Raw genomic sequence first — 19,977 nt, forward strand, 5'->3', positions numbered from 1 at the left:
CCAGGCTGGTCTCGAACTCCTGACCTCAGGTGATCCACCGACCTTGGCTTCCCAAAGTGCTGGGCTTACAGGCGTGAGCCACTGTACTTGGCCTAGTTTGTATAATTTTGGTGGGCTCTGAGCTATGCAGGTAGTCCCTAGTTGTCTGGTACCTGGCCCTGGGATGATTTAAGGCAGAAGAATATTGCCACCTGGGTGTATGGGCTGGAGAGAGGAGGTCTGGACCTGGACTAGTTAGTTTATATCAAAGGGATGCTTCTGGCTGAGCCCTTGCTGTTTCTAAGAAGTGGCTAGTCCCGGGATGGGCAGTCTTTCCTCGGCCAGAAAGGTTTATTGAGACGTAAAAATACCGTAATATACAGAAAATTTTGTATGTATCACACATAATCATGGTTGGTGCATTGGGAATGGCCAGCATCTTGTAAAGCAGGGCAGCAAAGTCCAAGATAAAATAGATCAATGGCTTTTGAATTTCAGAGCTCCACAGAACACAGCTTGAAAACTCCCATTGTTCTCCAACTGTTAAGGGGCTCGGATCCATAGAAAGGAAATAACAAATGAGATCATGGACTTGTTCACCAAATACATGAAAACATGAAAAGTAAATTATATTGTATACATTAGTCAAAATTTCATGAGGTGCTACAAGGTAAAATATGGTTAGTTTCCTTATGAGTACAGGTAAGTTTACAAACTAAGAGAATCACAGATATCTAAGAGAAGACAGTGGTTTGTAAGAAGCACATGGATATATCAATAATGTTTTCCCCCAATATATGATAGGCACACATGACTTAGACTCCTGTTCTCCAGCAGGAACTATTTTGGGGTTCATATTAGGCAGAAAGTATCAAGTATTGATTGTGGGCACATGATATCTCATCTTTAAATGATAAGTTTTCAAAACTTTGAGAGCTGCTGAATTTTATACTTCAGAACATTGAACATAATTATTTAAAAATACATATGTACTTAACAATGGCTTCTAATATTCACAGATCTCCTAAGCACACTGGCTAGCATACCGCATTCTATCAATAGGTACACCAAAAGTCAATTATTTTCTCCCTCGATGCACCACAGGAATAATGCTAATGGATCTGTACTATATAACTTAAAAATGTTAACGTTTAAAAAATATTAGTATATATTATAAGAATATCATAAAATTAAAATGTTATATTTACTTATAAAACTGTCTAAAAACAAAGTGAATGATCTTCAGACTGAAATAATTTATACATACATATTCCAAAGCTATATGTATATGCATAACTTATTTAAAAGGATATCTATTATTAATGGAATCGTCCATCACATTTTTGATGCTTTGCTGTAGCCACAACTTCTGCTGATCAAGTTCTCTTTCCTTCAGTTCTAGATCTTCAATTTCAGCTTTAAGATATCTTAATCTATCTATGACTTCTTTAGTATTACAGCCAGCACCTACACCTCTTAAAAACATATGAGAATTAATATCCTCAGTATCAGATCTAGGTTAATATCACTTAATTTTTACTGTAATAAAACTGACTTATTTAGTAATGTATTCAAGATAGAAGTCTTTGCACTCTTAAAATCAAGCACTAAAAATGTTAAAAATTTTAAACACCGTACCTCTTGCTTAGAAAATTTATTGACAAGAACAACCAAATTACAAAAATTCTCAATCTTCCCTACAATGTTTTCTTGTCATCTGGCAGGCCAGACTGGTTGGTGACTGGGTGCCAAAAGAGTGTACTCAGCAGTCACACCTAGCAGTCTCAGGATGTGACTGAGGTGCTGGTAAAATAAATTACAACCTTTTAATGTTTTGGTGGAATTTTGGATAAAACAAAACAAAACAAAAACGATAGTCAAAGGGGACACATTAGAACAACAGAAATTGTTTGTTACATTCAAACGTATAACCAGGCCACAATTAATGACAACATGCATTTCAATCAATTACTATTTACAAAGTACAAATTCCTATGAAAGTAGTTCTTGCTCTCAAAGATGGGTAAAGACTTAGGAAGAGGTTAATACAAGATAGTATGCAATGTGTGCCAAATGAGTAATAACTTGAGGAAGAAAGTAAGATTTGAACTTTAAGAGTGAAAATCCAACATCCAAGAGAGCAAGGGAACACCCCAACACAGGAGTGACAAAGAGGTCCAGAGAAGTGTGTTCAGGGACAGCTGAGGGGCCTAGCTGAAACAGAAGATTTGAGAGAGATAAACATTGGGAAGGTCAAATTTTACAGAGCATTGAGAAGAAAAATAAAGGTTTCAGAAGAGGGTGCTGGTTTGCAACTTACTTCCACTGGATACTGTTTTTTGACTTTTTTTCAATCAAGTCAATTCCCTCTAAGACATTGGTGATATCATAAATTCTCCTTTTTTGCCTCACAGCCAAAGTATCAGCAGCCTGTTTAGGAAAGACAACGAGAACAGTGAAATAAAGGGCAAGTCATATTTTAAAGCCAAAAAGGGTTGATTATTAAGTCCACAGCAAGTCCAATCTCAAATTTGACCCAGTCAGTTGCTTGGGGACAATAGCTGAGCATGTTCAAAGCATCTCCCAAACATTGCAAATACCAAAGAAACTATTCCATTTAAAAGCCAGCAGATGTTGGAACAGAGAAAGAAATTAAGGTCATGACACAAAGCCTGCAAAAATAAAAGAACACAATAAGAATACTTTGTGTCACCTTATGGACTAATCCTGAGGAGGAGCTACTAATTGCCTATCCATGTCACCTCCTATCTTATTTCTCTGTTCATAAACAGTCTCATCTAAAGATGCATTATTTATTTTTTAAATTTTAAAGAATTACATCTCAGCAATTTACTTTGGTAATTAAGACAGTTGGAAATTCTGAACTATACGTACACTCATAATACCTTAAAGTCAACATCTACATTTTTAAACTCATAAAAGCCCATCAACAAGAAATCAGCTCAAGATTGCACTAGCAGCTGTTATACAAAAACTTGGTAGTTGCATTAACATTAGATAAGATCAATGAAAACAACATATGCTATCATGTTACGAATTAAACAACACTGTACAATTCTTCTGATTAGTTCCAATTCACATTTTTGATGTTTGTTCCCAGAAGAACAAAGAGAACCTCAAAGGAGTTTTCAGAGTGGATTAGACAATAGCCTGTTTTGAATGTGGAGCCACATTTTAAGATTCATGGTAGTTACAAATATTTATGTCTCAACTGACAATTTTCAGCATATTATCTAAAATATCTAAATGAACAGGATTTAGTTTCACATAATTGGTTAACAGCTCTCCCAGAGAGCATCCCTACTTTCTTCATTCTGTAAAAACCTAGCTCAGCACAGTGTTTGCAATCTGGACCTGCCTTCCCCCTGGAGCAGGTGCCACTGACAGCTATACTCACTGTACAGGCATTTGGGATCTAGAGAGAAATGTCAGTTCTCTCAAACCCATTTTTTTGTGTGTGCCACCAAAACCCCCAGGTTACTACTGTCCCATCATTCAGGTCTTCCTCAGGAAGGGGATTCATGCCTCAGTGGACCAGGAGAGTAAGCAGGATGTGGCAGAAGGAGGAAAAACTGGAGGGTGGGGCTCTTTGTTCTCCAACTCTAACTTGGCACTGTCCCTTCTAGAGAACCAGAAAATTAACAGTAGGACTAGCCATGGTTTGTTTCATTGATACTTTCTTCCCTTGTACTTAGCAATTCCCTTCTTGTTTTATCTGCCTTCATAGAATTTCATGAAGAACAATAGATGACAGCAAAATTAACGGTACAAATCTGAAGCTGAGGTTTCATCTCTCACTTTCCTCTCTGTAGAGAAGTAACTCAGAGAACTCCAAGCCATGGCTCTGTGTTATTGGTATCTATGTACTCACAAAAGCGTTCACAGCCATAGCAACAGCACACTGGTTTTGGTATCAGAACATGTTTGTATGAACCAGACCACAAGAGCTAGCCTAGGTCATTAGGCAAAGTGCCATGAGATTTAACTTGTAGCTCAAAGTTTTAAAAAGGTGTCTTGTTTATCATTTATATTTATTACTGCTTAACAATCACAACATTTAAGCCCATTTTCTAAAACTAAACATTATTTCTCAAATACTTTACTATTTAAGTATGTAAACCTATAAATGACTAACATGTACAGATCATATGTAAAAGAATCTCCAGGAGGCTTTTATTTTGGAAAGTCCCATCATTCTTTTTTTTTTTTGAGACAGTCTCCCTCTCTTGCCCAGGCTGAAGTGCAGTGGTGTGATCTTGGCTCACTGCAACCTCCACCACCCGGGTTCAAGTGATTCTCCTGCCTCAGCCTCCCAAATAGCTGGGACTACATGTGTGTACCACCACGCCTGGTTAATTTTTGTATTTTTAGTACAGATGGGCTTTCACCATGTTGGCCAGGCTGGTCTTGAGCTCCTGACCCCAGATGATCCACCGGCCTCAAACTCCCAAAGTGTTGGGATTACAGGCGTGAGCCATGGTGCCCAGCCAGTCCCATCATTCTTAAGAAATTCTGAAGCTAAACACACTGAGATCCAATCCCAGGGCTGCCACTTCCTATCTTCAGCTGGCCTCATCGTATGCTCACTAAGCCTCATTTCCTTTTTCATAAAATGGTATAACATATACTGAAAGGAGTAGTGTGGGAGTTAAACTGGATAATCTTAGCACAAGGTCTACTGCATAGTGATTACTTAAATATTGGCTAGTCAGCCTCATCATCAAATACAGGTTGAAACGGATTGTGGGTAAGATTGTGTGTAAGATTGGTTAAAGTTTGTGTGTATACAGACCTACCTTGTTTTATGTAGTGTTTGAAAAAGTTGTGTGTGAATTCTTTAAAAACTAATTTGGGGCTTAAATCCCTAACAGAATCATACCACGAATCTCCACCACCACCACCACCACCACCATCACCACTACCTTCCTCCGTTCATTTAACACCAAAATGTTCCAGGCTTGGTTCTGGGTCTTAAAGATATAGTTGTGACAGAACAAAGTCCCTGCCTTCAAAGAAGGGAGGGAAGTTAATAATATACAAATAATTATGTTTGGAGAGAATGCAGGCAAGAGGAAGGTGCTATATCAAATAGGATTTTCAGGGAAAAAGCTCTCTGACAAGGTGATATTTGAACATTTGAATGGAGTAGGAGACCCCTGTGAATGTTTGGTGGCAGAACATTCTGGGCAGAGGAAGCAGCAAGCACAAAGGCTTTGAAGTGTGTGGGGTCCTTAGCTCCTTCAAGGAGAGGCAGGCAGGCCAGTGTGGCAGAATAATGAGAGGGAAAATGGAAAAAGGAGATAAAGACAGGAAAGGAGACCAACAAGAAGGCGATGGCAATAATCCATGCAGGAGATGGTAGTGGTATGGAGGGGTAGCTATGAAGATGGTGAAAAATGTTAATATTCTGGATATATTTTGAAGGTACGGCAAGCAGCAGGTCTCTAGAGAGGAATCAGAAATTACTTCAGTTTTTGATAAGAGCAGTTACAGATAAGGTAAACTACAGAAGGAACCAGTTTGGGGCACTGGAAATAAAGAAACTGGCCTTGGACCTTCTGACATCCATGGGGAGAAATCAAGGAGACCACTGGACATGAGAGTGTGTGGCTTAGGGGAGAGATCCAAGCTAGAAATATAAATTCCGTAGTCTTCAGCAAATAGACATTTTACACCACAAGAGGGAATGCACTAGTTTGATACAGGAGGTGAGCACAGAAGGGAAGGTTAAGAACCAGCTCTCGGGAAATGTAAGGTCTAGGAAATGAGGGAGCAACCTGCCACTGAAATCAGAAGAAAAGCAGAAAGTGTGGGGTCTCGGAATCCAAGGAAAGAAAGTGTAAGAAAGTGTGACCATGTCAAGTACTGCTATCACAGCAAGTTAGAATTGATCAGTGATTTGCCTTTGGAAAGATCATGGGTGACCTTGATCAGAGCTGTTTTGGCAGAGAGGTGGGGCTGAAAGTCTTAATGGAGAAATTTCAAGAAAGAATGGAAAGAAAGCTAGAGTAGACAACTCTTGAAGAGTTCTGCTGCCAAGAGGAAAGGAGAAATGGGGCAATATTTTTAGGGAACTATGGGGTCTCCAGGAAGTTTTTTTTTTCCTTTTAAAGATGGGAGCTATTTCAACATGTGAGTATGCTGATAGGAATGATCTGGTAATAAAGAAGGAAGAGGAATCATTAACAATGCAGAAGAGAGAAGGGACGACTGCTCGAGCTGGCCATAAGTAGGCAAGGCGGGATATGAATTCAATAAGTGAGGATTGGCCTCAGATAATAACAGGGTATATTAATAACTGAAGTCCAGCAGAGTACCTGGGTACAGATATAGGTACATTAGTAGACCAGGTAGGGAGAAAGGTTAGACATTTCCTTCTGTTTGATTTTTATTCTCTCATCAGCATTGGGATGGGGGAGAAAGGAAAGGAGCTATTAATGGTTGAGAGGAGAGGAGAAAGTGCAAAATATTCATATAAAAAAGCAAGACAATAGGTAGCATGGAAAGAATGCTGGACAGCACTACTGGCCCCTTTGTAGTTGGCGATCATGAATTTAAAGTGAGACCTATCAGCATTATTTTCCATTTTCCTCCAGCCTGGACAGCTGTCTGGGTGCAGACAAGGGGGTAGGTGGAGAGCAAAGCAAGTCACCATTCCCATCCCATGCTTGCCACTGTAACTGTTGAATACGTATATGCATGTCTTAATCACATTTACTTTAAAAGGCTACATTTACTCTCATATGATTTTACCTATACAGCCATAAAGGAAGCATCTAATTGTATCACATTAACTCAGTTTACAGAAAAACAAACAAAAATATTCCTCTGAAAGAATTATATCTCCCCTCCAAATATTAAATCCTGTTCTAAAAATATAACCAAAGGTGAACAAAGCAATGTCTATAAGTGGAATAAAATTAAAGCTTGCAATGCTTCTAAGAGGTGCTCAAGACAAATGAACCAGGAAAGCTGAGACAGGTAGTCCATAAGTGCTAAAAACGGCTTTAATAATCATGAGGCCACATCCCTTCATTTGAACAAATGAGCCCACTAAGACTCGGTGTTAACTCTGGATAGGGAGAGACATTATGTGGTAGCTTTATTTGAGTTAGGGTTAGCTGAGGCTCATTGGCTCAGGGTTGTTCTTCTGGTGGACCACGATGTTGTATTAAAAAGGCTAATACCAAAACAATAATAGGAAACACCCTGTCTTTCAGGTTCTCCACGCAAAGCAGGTACTTTATTTGCTGTCTTCCAAAATCACAAGAGTCAATACATGTACACTCAATAGTTTAGCTACTGTGATTCAGAAACTAACACTACAATGAAGCAGGCCAGAATCCCAAAATAGAAAATATGCAACAGAAGTACTATATAAAACCAGTCAGTTCCACTTGAAAATAAGATGAGAAGGACCCCAAGTGATGCTCCAAAACTGCCTGTAGAGTATTTTAATGAGAATTAAAATAAAAACTGAAAGAACTTGCTTTCAACTCAGCCACATGGTACTTTATGTTGATCTATTCCATGATGAGGTTTGGACTAATTATTACCTAATTTTAAACACTGTTAAAGATAATTTATATCTTTAGATGTTAATGCAGAATGTTTGATTTCAATCCACAATTAAGAGGAACCTTTTATAAGTCAGTAACAGGATAATTGTGTAACAGAATCTTACAGAGACATTATCTAATTCAATGCTTATGGCAGCTTTGGTGTTCTCTCTGTTATATTGGAAACAGATTCACAAAGCTAATGAATGATCAAGGTGGAATTCAGCATTAACTGCATATTCATAAATACATTTTTGGTAAAACATTTTCAAATGGACTTATATAATTTCAAATGACTTTAAATAAATTTGGTGCACAGCCAAAAGTTTCCAAGTTATATAACTGCATTGAAGAAGCAATTCAAATAACAATTGTCTACAGGAAGTTTCATATAAAGTGTATTAAATGATCTGAAAAAACAGAAAGATCTTAATTTCCACTTATTACTGAAAAATAATAAACAGTAACAAAAAATTGCATACATGTCTAAAGCTCTGGGACTGTGACCAACACCTTACAGAATGAGGTTTAAAAAATGAAATAGTACCTAAAGTAGACAAAATGTTATAAGAGATAGAAAAATGAGAGATTACTTAAGGTGGGAGCAAACAGGAAATAGTTCCTGGAGGAGGCCACCATGTGTTTTCAATGGGTCTGTAGGGGCTACCAAATCAATAAGGAAATTAAATATAAAAGAATAAATAACTTTAAAGACGCAAAGCACTCCCTCCAGAAGCTGCATGTTTCAATTCCCAGTCACTACCCTACCACAAGGAAATCTCCTTAAAAAATTTTCAGGGGTTGTCTTGTCACTCCAAACTAACTGCTACTGTACTTGGTATTTCTGAAATGCATAAGCTTTAAATCTTTAAAAAAAAATTTTTAATAAACTTTGTATAAACTTTTAAAAAAGGAAATTCATTTCTATTGTCTTACCAATAGAAATCATTGAAGATGACTCAAATGAAAACAAGATATTTGATAAACTGCCTATTTAGGAAAATATTGCTGAACCTCAGAAATCTATAAATTATTCAGATCTAGAGATTGCTTGCCTACGTTTTCAATTGCATACTTTGAAAATTCTCTTGGCCGATGCAGTGGCTCATGCCTGTAATCCTAGCACTTTGGGAGGCTGAGATGTGAGGACTGCTTGACCCCCGTAGTTCGAGACCAGCCTAGGTAACAGAGGGAGCTCCCTGTCTCTACAAAAAAAAAAAATTTTAAATTAGCCAGACAAATTGGTACATGCCTGCGGTCCCAGCTATTTGGGAGGCTAAAGTTGGAGGATCACTGGAACCCAGGAGGTTAAGGCTGCAGTGAGCCATGACTGTACCACTGCACTCTAGCCTGGGTGACAGAGTGAGACCCTGTCTCAAAAAAGAAAAAAAGAACAAATAAATAATAATTCTCTTAAGTATTAACTTTCTAAAATAGGAGAAAGATTAAGTGTGAATCTGCTATTCTACTACTGAGATTTGCACCTCCTTCTTTGTTGTTGTTGTTGTTTTTGAGACAGAGTCTTGCTCTGTTGTTCAAGCTGGAGTGCAGTGGCACAATCTCGGCTCACTGCAACCTCCGCCTCCTGGGTACAAGCAATTCTCCTGCCTCAGCCTCCTGAATAGCTGGGACTACAGGCGCATGCCACCACACCTGGCTAATTTTTGTATTTTTAGTAGAGACGGGGTTTCACTGTGTTGGCCAGGCTGGTCTCGAACTCCTGACCTCATGATCGACCCGCCTTGGCCTCCCAAAGTGCTGGGATTACAGACGTGAGCCACCGTGCCCAGCCTCCATATTTAACCTCACCCTGTCAGTAACACAGCATAAAGCTTAGGAACATGGGCTCTGAGGCTGACCCCACTTATTAGCTGTGTGGCCCTGGGCAAGCTACTTAGCCTCAAATTCTTCATCTGTAAGATAACTATGAAGATATTGTTGCTGTGAGGACTAAATGAGTATAATATTTGAAACAGAAGAGTGTCTGGCATGGCCGGGCATGGTATTAAATTCTACAAAAATTTTAAAAATTAAAAAAAAAACAAAAAAAAAAAAACAAAGAGGGCCGGGCACAGTGGCTCATACCTGTAATCCCAGCACTTTGGGAGGCCGAGGCGGGTGGAGTTGAAGACCAGCCAAGATGGTGAAACCCTGTCTCTACTAAAACTACAAAAATTAGCCAGGTGCGGTGGCAGGCGCCTGTAATCCCAGCTACTTGGGAGGCGGAGGTAGGAAAATCGCTTGAACCTGGGCAGCAGAGGTTGCAGTGAGCCGAGATCGCACCACTGCACTCCAGCCTGGGTGACAGAGATTCCATCTCAAAAAAAAAAAAAAAAAAGAAAAACAAACAAACAAAAAAACAACAGGGATAAACCTAAACTAATCAGAAAACTAAGTTATACACAAAATCTCATTGCCTAAAGGATAACAAATGGTGTCAGGAACCTAGACTTGTCATATTCAAGAAAAATGTACTAGACAGAATCTACTAGAATGCACATGGATTTTTAAATAATCTAAAAAATCCTGAAGAAATTATAGTGAATATGAACTACGATTTGAGTTTACCTCAACTTTCATGTTAGCTGTCTTCATAACTGCCAACAGCCCATTCTCAAAACTGATCAAAACTTCCCAAATTACTGTGCACACACATACACAAACATACATGCGTATACAGCAAAATGTCAAAAATTTCCTTCATGGGAACTGAAGAATATATAGAATAAAAAAGAATATACAGAATAAAACAGATTTGACTATCTCAATAATTAAAACATATAAAAGAAAATATAAAAACCACAAAATAAAACATGGACAAAATACAGAACTCACAAAAACAAAAAAAAGTTAATATTCTTGAAAAAGTTTTCAGACTTTTAATGAGTTAATAAAGGAATACACATTAAAACAATAAAAGTGTATCTATACGAAGGCTTATACATGAATTCATAGCAGTATTCATAACAGCCAAAACTATACATTTAGTAGAGTAAATGTATTCATAAGCAAAGTGTGGTACCTCCGTAAAACAAAATACCACTCGGGGAGTGGAAGGAATGAACCAGTGGTACATGCTACAACATGAATGAATCCCAAAAACATGCCAAGTGAAAGAAGCTAAGCACAGAGTACATATGGTACGATTTCACTGACATGAAACTCTAGAAAAGAGTATTCTAATTCACAGGAAAGAAAGCAGAGTGATGGTTGTTTGGGATTGAGGATAAAGTTGAGGACTGACTGGGAGGAGACAAAAAGGAACTGTTTGGGGTGATGGGAATGTTCCACATGTGGTTGAGGTGATGGTCATTCAGGTACAAGTATTTATCAAAACTCATTTAACTGTTCGCTTAAAATAGGAACATTTTATTGATTGATTGAGATGGAGTCTCTCTCTGTTGCCCAGGCTGGAGTGCAGTGGCGTGATCTCCACTCACTGCAACCTTCACCACCTGGGTCCAAGCAATTCTCCTGCCTAAGTCTCCCGAGTAGCTGGATTACAGGCACCTACCACCACGCCCAGCTAATTTTTTAACTTTTAGTAGAGATGGGGTTTTACCCCGTTGGCCAGGCTGGTCTCGAACTCCTGACTTCAAGCGATCTGCCCGCTCGGCCTCCCAAAGTGCTGGGATTACAGGCGTGAGCCACTGCGCCCAGCCAGGAGCATTTTAATGTCTGTAAATTATATATATAAAGTTGACTGAAAAAAAGTACTCTTCATTACTTTTCAAATTTGCAAAATATGAGAAAATTAGAATACCCAACATTTATTTTATGTATCCATCTATGTATCTGTCATTTATCCAACAAACACTTCAAGGTAGCATTTACTATGTACCAGATGCTGTTTAAGTGCTTTAAAAGTAAAAACTCATTTTGATAACCTCTTTAATCATAACCACATGAGGTAGGTAATATTATTGTCCCATTTTTGCAAATGAGGAAACCAAGGCTGAGTAACTTGCCCAAAGGCACTAAACATTATAAAGTCAGGACATAAACTCAGAGATATCATGCTACTTCTGATGCTGTGAGATGGTTGGTCACAATCATATGCTGCTATTGGAATGAAAACTAATTTCATCTTTTTGTAATTTGACAACATTAAGTAAAGGACTTAAAAACGGTTATTATGTTCTGCTCCAGTAATTCTTTAGTATAAACTGTCTAAAAGCCCAAAATGTTTTCTGGAACGTTAATTACCTCTATTACTAAAACCAGTGGACACTATGAAGTCCTATTGCATCCTCTGTAGCACTCAACACTGGCTGGCTACTCCCTCATCCCTAAAACATCATTCCCTGGTTTTGGTGTTACCATACCCTCAGGCTTTTCTCTTATCTTATTTTCCATTTCTTCTGCCCTCTGTTACTGAACTACTAGTGTTTCAGAGTTCCATTCTTGTTCCTCTTTCTGCTAAACACCATTTTCCTTACATAAACTTCATAAATCAACCATATCCAAGTCAGACAGGAAGCCCTCAACTTTATCTTGGGTTCCAAATCTGTAATTCCAATAGGCTGCCAGAGACCTACTCTAGGATGTTCCACAGGCATCTTATTCATGTCCAGAACTGAATATACCATTCCTCTCAATTCTTTCTCCCTTTTGATAACTTCTAAGTGAAAATCACCACTATCTACTCCGTTGACCAAGCCAGCAATATGGCAGTCATTGATAATTTTTCCTATACCCATAGACTCAGCACCAGGTTCTGTCATTTCCACTTTCCTATTCCCATAGACTCAGCACCAGGTTCTGTCACTTCCACAATGTGAAGTCACCAGAATCTCTCCATTTCTTATTCTCCCTGCCTCTAATCTAGTTTAGGTCTGTAAATCTGCCTGCAATCCAATATTCTCTTCATGCAACAGTCATCTGATTTATAGCCTCTCAAATGTACCCACATCTTTCTCTGCCTCTTGGCTCTGTCATATACTGTCTTGCTGACTAGGAATGTCCTCTCACTTAACTAAAAACTAATAGCTATTTGTTGAAAGCTTATAATGGACTGACTGGGTCAGCATTGGTAATACAGAAGACGGTCCCTGGCATACAGCGAAACATGGGCAAACAAAGGAATAAGTAATTCCATACTGTGATAAAGGATAGTAAGGCAAAAACCCAGGTTGCTGAGAAGGAGAATAAGCAGGAACCTACTTTAGTCACTTCAGATTAAGGAAAGAGTCAGGACAAGCCTCTGTATGCACTATATTCCCTTAGTTTCCATTGCTAACTGTCACAAATGACTAGAAATGTAGTTGTTTAAGACAACGCAAATTTTTAAAATAAAATTGGCAATTAAAAATTGTACATATTTATCATTTACAAAATGTTGTTTTGAAATATGTATACATTGTAGAATGGCTAAATCAGGCCAGTTAACATCCATTATCTCACATACTGATCTTTTTTTTGTGGTGAGAACACTCAAATTCTATTCTCTTAGCAATTTTCAAGAACGCAATACATTGTTTTTAACGATAGTCACAATGATGTGCATTAGATCTCTCAAATTTATTCTTGTCTAACTGAAATTTTGTATCCTTTGACTAACATCTCCCCAAGCTCCTGGTAACCACCATTCCATTCTTAGATTCTATGAATTTGACTATTTTAGACTCTATATGTAAGTGAGATCATGTGTCTTTCTGTGCCTGGCTTATTTGCTTAACAAAACATCCTCCAGGTTCATCCATGATGTCAAAAACTGACAGGATTTCCTTCTTTTTTTATGGTTGAATAGTAGCACAAATTTATTATCTAATAGTTCTATAGATCAGAAGTCCAAAATGGATCTCACTGATCTAAAATCAAAACATTGATAAGGCTGTGCTCCTTCTAGATGCTCTAAGGAAGAATCCATTTCTTTGCCTTTCCAGCTTCTAGAGGCTATCACACTTCCTGGCTCATGACCCCGTCTTCCAACAGCAGAAAGGTCATTTTCAAGCTTCCACCTCTTTGGTTCTCACTCTCTTCTTCCACTTTTAAGAACTTTCTGATTACAACAGGCCCAGCCATATATTCCAGGAAAAATCTCCCCATCTTGGCCGGGCGTGGTGGCTCACGCCTGTAATCCCAGCACTTTAGAAGGCCGAGGCAGGAGAATCACTTGAGGTCATGAGTTCGAGACCAGCCTGACCAATATGGTGAAACCTGAGTGTCTCTACTGAAAATACAAAAATCAGCCAGGCATGGTGGCGGGCACCTTTAGTCCCAGCTACTTGGGAGGCTGAGACAGGAGAATTGCTTGAACCCAGGAGGCGGAGGTTGCAGTGAGCCGAGATCATGCCATTGCACTTCAGCCCAGGCAACTCCGTCTCAAAAAAAAAAAAAAAAGAAAAGAAAAAAAGAAAGAATAATCTCCCCATCTTAAAATCAGCTGATTAGCAACTTTGACCTTAGTTCCCCTTTCCTATGTAACTGAACATATTCACAGGTCCTGGGAATTAGGACATGAACATCTTTGAGGGACCACTGATCTGCCTACAAAAACATCTAAAAGAAGGAAAAAAAAAAAAAAAACAAAAACAGATCAGACAGTTTAGAGAAGTGGCCAGTGTGTGTTTGTATATGTGTGGTACAGTGGTAGTGGTGGTGTGTGTGCATGTGTGTTTACACACATGCAGAAGTCCATTTCAGGCAGTAGGAAACGCCTGTGCAGCAGCCCTGAGGTGGGAGAAGAGGGCATGTGAGAGTGCTGAAACAGTCAGTGAGACTGGAGTCATCTAAGAGGGAGTGCATAGACCAGGTGAGAGAGGAAGGAGGGCCAGACTAGGCAGGATGTTGTAGGTGTCTGAATGTTGTTCTAAGTAGAGGTGTAATATAACCTTAAATTCTTAAATTTGATATATATTGATAACATCGGAATTCCTAGGTCAGTTCCCAGCTACTCCCTGAAGCCTTTTATGGCTTTTGTATCACCAATCCTCAAGGCTCAGGTAGGTGCTTCCAAACACCCCTCACAGTGTGAAAAGTGTGGAACTGCCCATTTCTCTTTTTCTGATAACTATAATCTGGAAACTACTAAAATAAAGAACAATGGGGCACATATCTGTGAACACATTTGTTGTATGAAATAGGAAAAAAACACAAAAACGTATATGCCTACTAATAAGAATGGCTAACTCTGGGTAATATGACAGATCAAAATTATGAAGACATTCTTTTTTTTTTTTTTTTTTTTTTTTGAGACGGAGTCTGGCTCTGTCGCCCAGGCTGGAGTGCAGTGGCCGGATCTCAGCTCACTGCAAGCTCCGCCTCCCGGGTTCACGCCATTCTCCTGGCTCAGCCTCCCGAGTAGCTGGGACTACAGGCGCCCGCCACCTCGCCCGGCTAGTTTTTTTTTTTTTTTGTATTTTAGTAGAGACGGGGTTTCACCGTGTTAGCCAGGATGGTCTCGATCTCCTGACCTCGTGATCCGCCCGTCTCGGCCTCCCAAAGTGCTGGGATTACAGGCTTGAGCCACCGCGCCCGGCCAATTATGAAGACATTCTAAATCATGTTTACAATTTGGAAAAACAGGTTGGGTACAGTGGCTCATGCCTTATAATCCCAGCACTTTCAGAGACTGAGGTGGGCGGATCACTTGGGGCCATGACTTCAAAACCAGCCTGGCCAACATGACGAAACCCCGTCTCTACCCAAATACAAAAATTACCCAGGTGTGGTGGTGCACGCCTGTAATTCCAGCTACTTGGGTGGCTGAGGCAGGAGAATCGCTTGAGCCCGGTGGTGGAGGTTGCAGTAAGTCGAGATCTCACCACTGCATTCCAGCCTGGGTGACAGAGAGACACTCTGCCTCAAAAATTATAATAATATTAATAAGTAGGAAAAATAAACATTTGATCTCAGCTATAAAAAGATGTAAGAAATGGAAAATGCTAAAAATTGTTGACAGTAGTTCTCCGTGAGTGTTGTATACTGGGCAAGTTTTACTCTAGACTATATTAACCTTTTCCCAAGCTTTCTACTATTTGTATGTTACTTCAGTGATTGCATTTAAGGTTGGAAAAGGAACATCAGAAATTATATCCTCACTTTCACAAAAATATTAAGATGTAAAAGGAAACTTATGGACTCTTAATTGAGAACAGTCAGTCTTCACTGGCAAAATTAAAACAATGATTTATTTAGGAAGAGATGGAGCAAGATGGCAGAGTAGGACTCTTCAGCAACTTTCCCCAGCAGAAACATCAATTTGAACAAGTATCCATGCTATAGCATACCTTCACAAGAGCTAAGTAAGCCATGTGAGAGATTATACTATCTGGATGCAGCACAATATTAAGAAAAGTCACATTGAAGAGGGTAAGAAGGGAAGTTTTATATTACCCCGTCATCCTTCCCTCAACCCTAAGAAGCATGGCAAGGAGAGAAACACCATCCCTTTAGCACCAATGCTAGGATTGCCAAAGTAAAACCCAACACTGGTGAGACCACCACAACCCCCTGTTCCAGGCTAGTACCCATGGACTGAAGCTCTAGACCCAGCCTGGTGCCAAGCAGGATCACATAGCCCCAGGCTTCAGGCTTTCATGGCAAACTCAATTTCTGGGCTGCACCAATGCCAGGCTGATGTCAGCAGTCCAGGGCTCTGGACATCTCACAACACCAGGGATATCTCAGTGAACTTTGGCTTCAGATGTGCACCACTCCTGTGCTGGCCACATCTGCCCCAAGCTTCTGGCCTGCCTCAGTGCTCAAAGTGCTGAAAGAAGCCCTGCCAGCCAAGAATACCAAACCCAACAAAGCTGTCCTTCAGAAATGAAGAAGAGATAAAGCCTGTTCCAGAAAAACAGAAGATGAGGGAATTAATGACTACCAGAACTGTTTTACAAGAAATGGTAAAGGGAGGTCTTCAAGCTCAAAAAAAAAAGGATGCTAAGGAGTAACACAAAACAATCTCAAAGTCTAAAACTCACTGTTAAAAGTAAGTACACTGACTAAAGATATAAGCGATTTATGCAGCATCATCACAGAATTAAAGTATTCTGGATTTTGTATAAAAGTTAAAAGACAAAACTATTAAAAATCATAATAGCCACAATAATTTGTTAAGCAATAGACAATATAAAAAGATAAAACTTGTAACATCAAATATTCAAAATGTGAGGAGGGGACTGGAATAAAAGTGTAGAGGCTTTTTTGTTGTTAAGGTTTTTTTGTTTGTTTTTGTTTTTATGTGATCAAAGTTGTTATCAGCTTAAAATACCCCATTGTAAGATATTTCTTTTGTAAGCCTCATGGTAACAACAAAACAAAAACCTATAGCAGATACATAAAAAGGCAAGGAATCAAAACATACCACTAGACAACAACATAATTTAGCCACAAAAGAAGATAGAGGTAAAGGAAGAAAATGTCTACAAAACAACTATAAAACAACAAAATGACAGTATTAACTCCTTACCTATAAATGATAACCTTGAATGTAAGTGTTAATTAAGTTCTCCAATAAAAAGGCAAAGTAGTTAAATGGATTTTTTTAAAAAGACTCAACTTTATGCTGCCTATAAGAGGCTTGCTTCACCTGTAAGGACACAGACCGAAAATGAAGGAATGGAAAAATATACTCCATGCAAATAGAAACCAAAAGAAAGCAGGTGTGGCTATACATATATCAGATTAAATAGATTTTAAGTCAAAAACTATAAAAAGATACAAAGGTCACTATCTAATAATAAAACGGTCAATTCAGCAACAGGAGATATAACAATTGTAAATATGTGTGAACCCAATATTGCAGCACCTAAATATATAAAGAAAGCATCAATCTGAATGGAGAAATAAACAGTAATAATAGTAGGGGATTTCAACAGCCCACTTCCAATAATGGAAAGATCAAAAAGAAAGTCAATAAGAAAATATCAAACATAAACTATACTCCAGATCAAATGAACCTAACATCCATCCAACAGTAGTAGAATACACATTCTTCTCAACTGCACATGGAACATTCTCCAGGTTAGATTATATATGAGGCCAAAAAACCAATCATAACAAATTCTAAAAGACTGAGATAATTACAAGTATCTTTTCTGACCACAATCATTAACAAGAGAAACTACAGAATATTCACAAATACATGGAAATTTAAAAACAACATGCTCTTAAACAACTAACGAGTCAATGAAAAAATATAAAGGGAAATTGAAAAATAACAAATGAAAATGGAAACGATATAACAAAATCTATGAAATACAGCAAAAGCAGTTCTAACAGGGTTTTTTTTTTTTTTTAATGCTTGGATTGTCAGAGAAAACTAAGAGGGAATTTTTAATATATACATATATACTTTAAGTTCTGGGGTACATGTGCAGAACGTGCAGTTTTGTTACATAGGTATACACGTGCCATGGTGGTTTGCTGCAACCATCAACCTGCACCTACATTACATATTTCTCTTAATGCTATCCCTCCCGTAGCCCCCCATCCCCCAACAGGCCCCAGTGTGTAATGTTCCCCTCCCTGTGTCCATGTGTTCTCCTTGTTCAGCTCCCACTTGTGAGTGATAACATGTGGTGTTTGGTTTTCTGTTCTTGTGATAATTTGCTGAGAATGATGGTTTCCAGCTTCATCCACATCCCTGCAAAGGACATCAACTCATCCTTTTTTATGGCTGTGCAGTATTCCATGGTGTGTATGTGCCACATTTTCTTAATCCAGTCTATCATTGATGGACATTTGGGTTTGTTCCAAGTCTTTGCTATTGTGAATAGTGCTGCAATAAACATATGTGTGCATGTGTCTTTATCACAGAATGATTTATACTCCTTTGGGTATATACCCAGTAATGGGATCACTGGGTCAAACGGTATTTCTAGTTCTAGATCCTTGAGGAATTGCCACACTGTCTTCCACAGTGGTTGAACTCATTTACACTCCCACCAACAGTGTAAAAGCATTCCTATTTCTCCACATCCTCTCCAGCATCTGTTGTTTCCTGACTTTTTAATGATTGCCATTCTAACTGGTGTGAGATGGTATCTCACTGTGGTTTTGATATGCATTTCTCTAATGACCAGTGATGATGAGCATTTTTTCATATATTTGTTGGCCGCATAAATATCTTCTTTTGAGAAGTGTCTGTTCATATCCTTTACCCACTTTTTGATAGGATTGTTTTTTTCTTATAAATTTGTTTAAGTTCTTTGTAGATCCTGGGTATGAGCCCTTTGTCAGATGGGTAGATTGCAAAGATTTTCTCCCAATTCTGTAGGTTGCCTGTTCATTGTGATGATAGTTTCTTTTGCTGTGCAGAAGCTCTTTAGTTAGATCCCATTTGTCAATTTTGGCTTTTGTTGCCATTGCTTTTGGTGTTTTAGTCATGAAATCTTTGTTCATGCGTATGTCCTGAATGGTATTGCCTAGGTTTTCTTCTAGGATTTTTCTGGTTTTAGATCCTATGTTTAAGTCTTTAATCCATCTTGAGTTAATTTTTGTATCAGGTGTAAGGAAGGGATCCAGTTTCAGTTTTCTGCATATGGCTAGCCAGTTTTCCCAACATCATTTATTAAATAGAGCATCTTTTCCCCATTGCTTGTTTGTGTTGGGTTTGTCAAAGATCAGATGGTCATAGATGTGTGGTGTTATTTCTGAGGCATCTGTTCTGTTCCATTTGTCTATATATCTGTTTTGGTACCAGTACCATGCTGTTTTGGTTACTGTAGCCTTGTAGTATAGTTTGAAGTCAGGTAGCATGATGCCTCCAGCTTTGTTCTTTTGGCTTAGGATTGTCTTGGCAATACAGGCTCTTTTTTGGTTCCATATGAAGTTTAAAGTAGTTTTTTCCAATTCTGTGAAGAAAGTCATTGGTAGCTTTTTGGGGATAGCATTGAATCTATATACTACCTTGCGCAGTATGGCCATTTTTACGATATTGATTCTTCCTATCCATGAACACGGAATGTTTTTTCCATTTGTTTGTGTCCTCTCTTATTTCCTTATGCAGTGGTTTGTCGTTCTCCTTGAAGAGGTCCTTCACATCCCTTGTAAGTTGGATTCTGAGGTATTTTATTCTCTTAGTAGCAACTGTGAATGGGAGTTCACTCATGATTTGGTGCTCTGTTTGTCTGTTATTGGTGTATAGGAATGCTTGTGATTTTTGCACATTGATTTTGTAACCTGAGACTGCTGAAGTTGCTTATCAGCTTAAGAAGATTCTGGGCTGAGACGATGGGGTTTTCTAAATATATAATAATGTCATCTGCAAACAGAGACCATTTGACTTCCTCTCTTCCTATTTGAATACCATTTATTGCTTTCTCTTGCCTGATTACCCTGGCCAGAACTTCCAATTCTATGTTGAACAGGAGTGGTGAGAGGCAGCATCCTTGTCTTCTGCCAGTTTTCAAAGGGAATGCTTCTAGTTTTTGCCCATTCAGTATGATATTGGCTGTGGGTTGTCATAAAG

The 19,977-nt window shown here is 38.7% G+C and overlaps 1 protein-coding gene across 3 annotated transcripts in view; it reads right to left on the minus strand.

The window, feature by feature from the left end:
• Positions 1–19,977, minus strand: part of LOC105477135 (E2F transcription factor 5) — a 45,335-nt gene that overhangs the window by 9,447 nt on the left and 15,911 nt on the right. For all 3 annotated transcript variants that reach the window (XM_071068033.1, XM_071068034.1, XM_071068035.1), the window contains exons 2-3: positions 2,300–2,409; positions 1,291–1,454 (exon numbers count right to left, since the gene is read on the minus strand). In XM_071068033.1, coding sequence (XP_070924134.1) covers positions 1,291–1,454; positions 2,300–2,409 — 274 coding nt within the window. The remainder of the gene's footprint in view (positions 1–1,290; positions 1,455–2,299; positions 2,410–19,977) is intronic.

Source organism: Macaca nemestrina, chromosome 8 (assembly GCF_043159975.1).
Source record: "Macaca nemestrina isolate mMacNem1 chromosome 8, mMacNem.hap1, whole genome shotgun sequence".
In the NCBI taxonomy this organism is placed as follows: domain Eukaryota; kingdom Metazoa; phylum Chordata; class Mammalia; order Primates; family Cercopithecidae; genus Macaca; species Macaca nemestrina.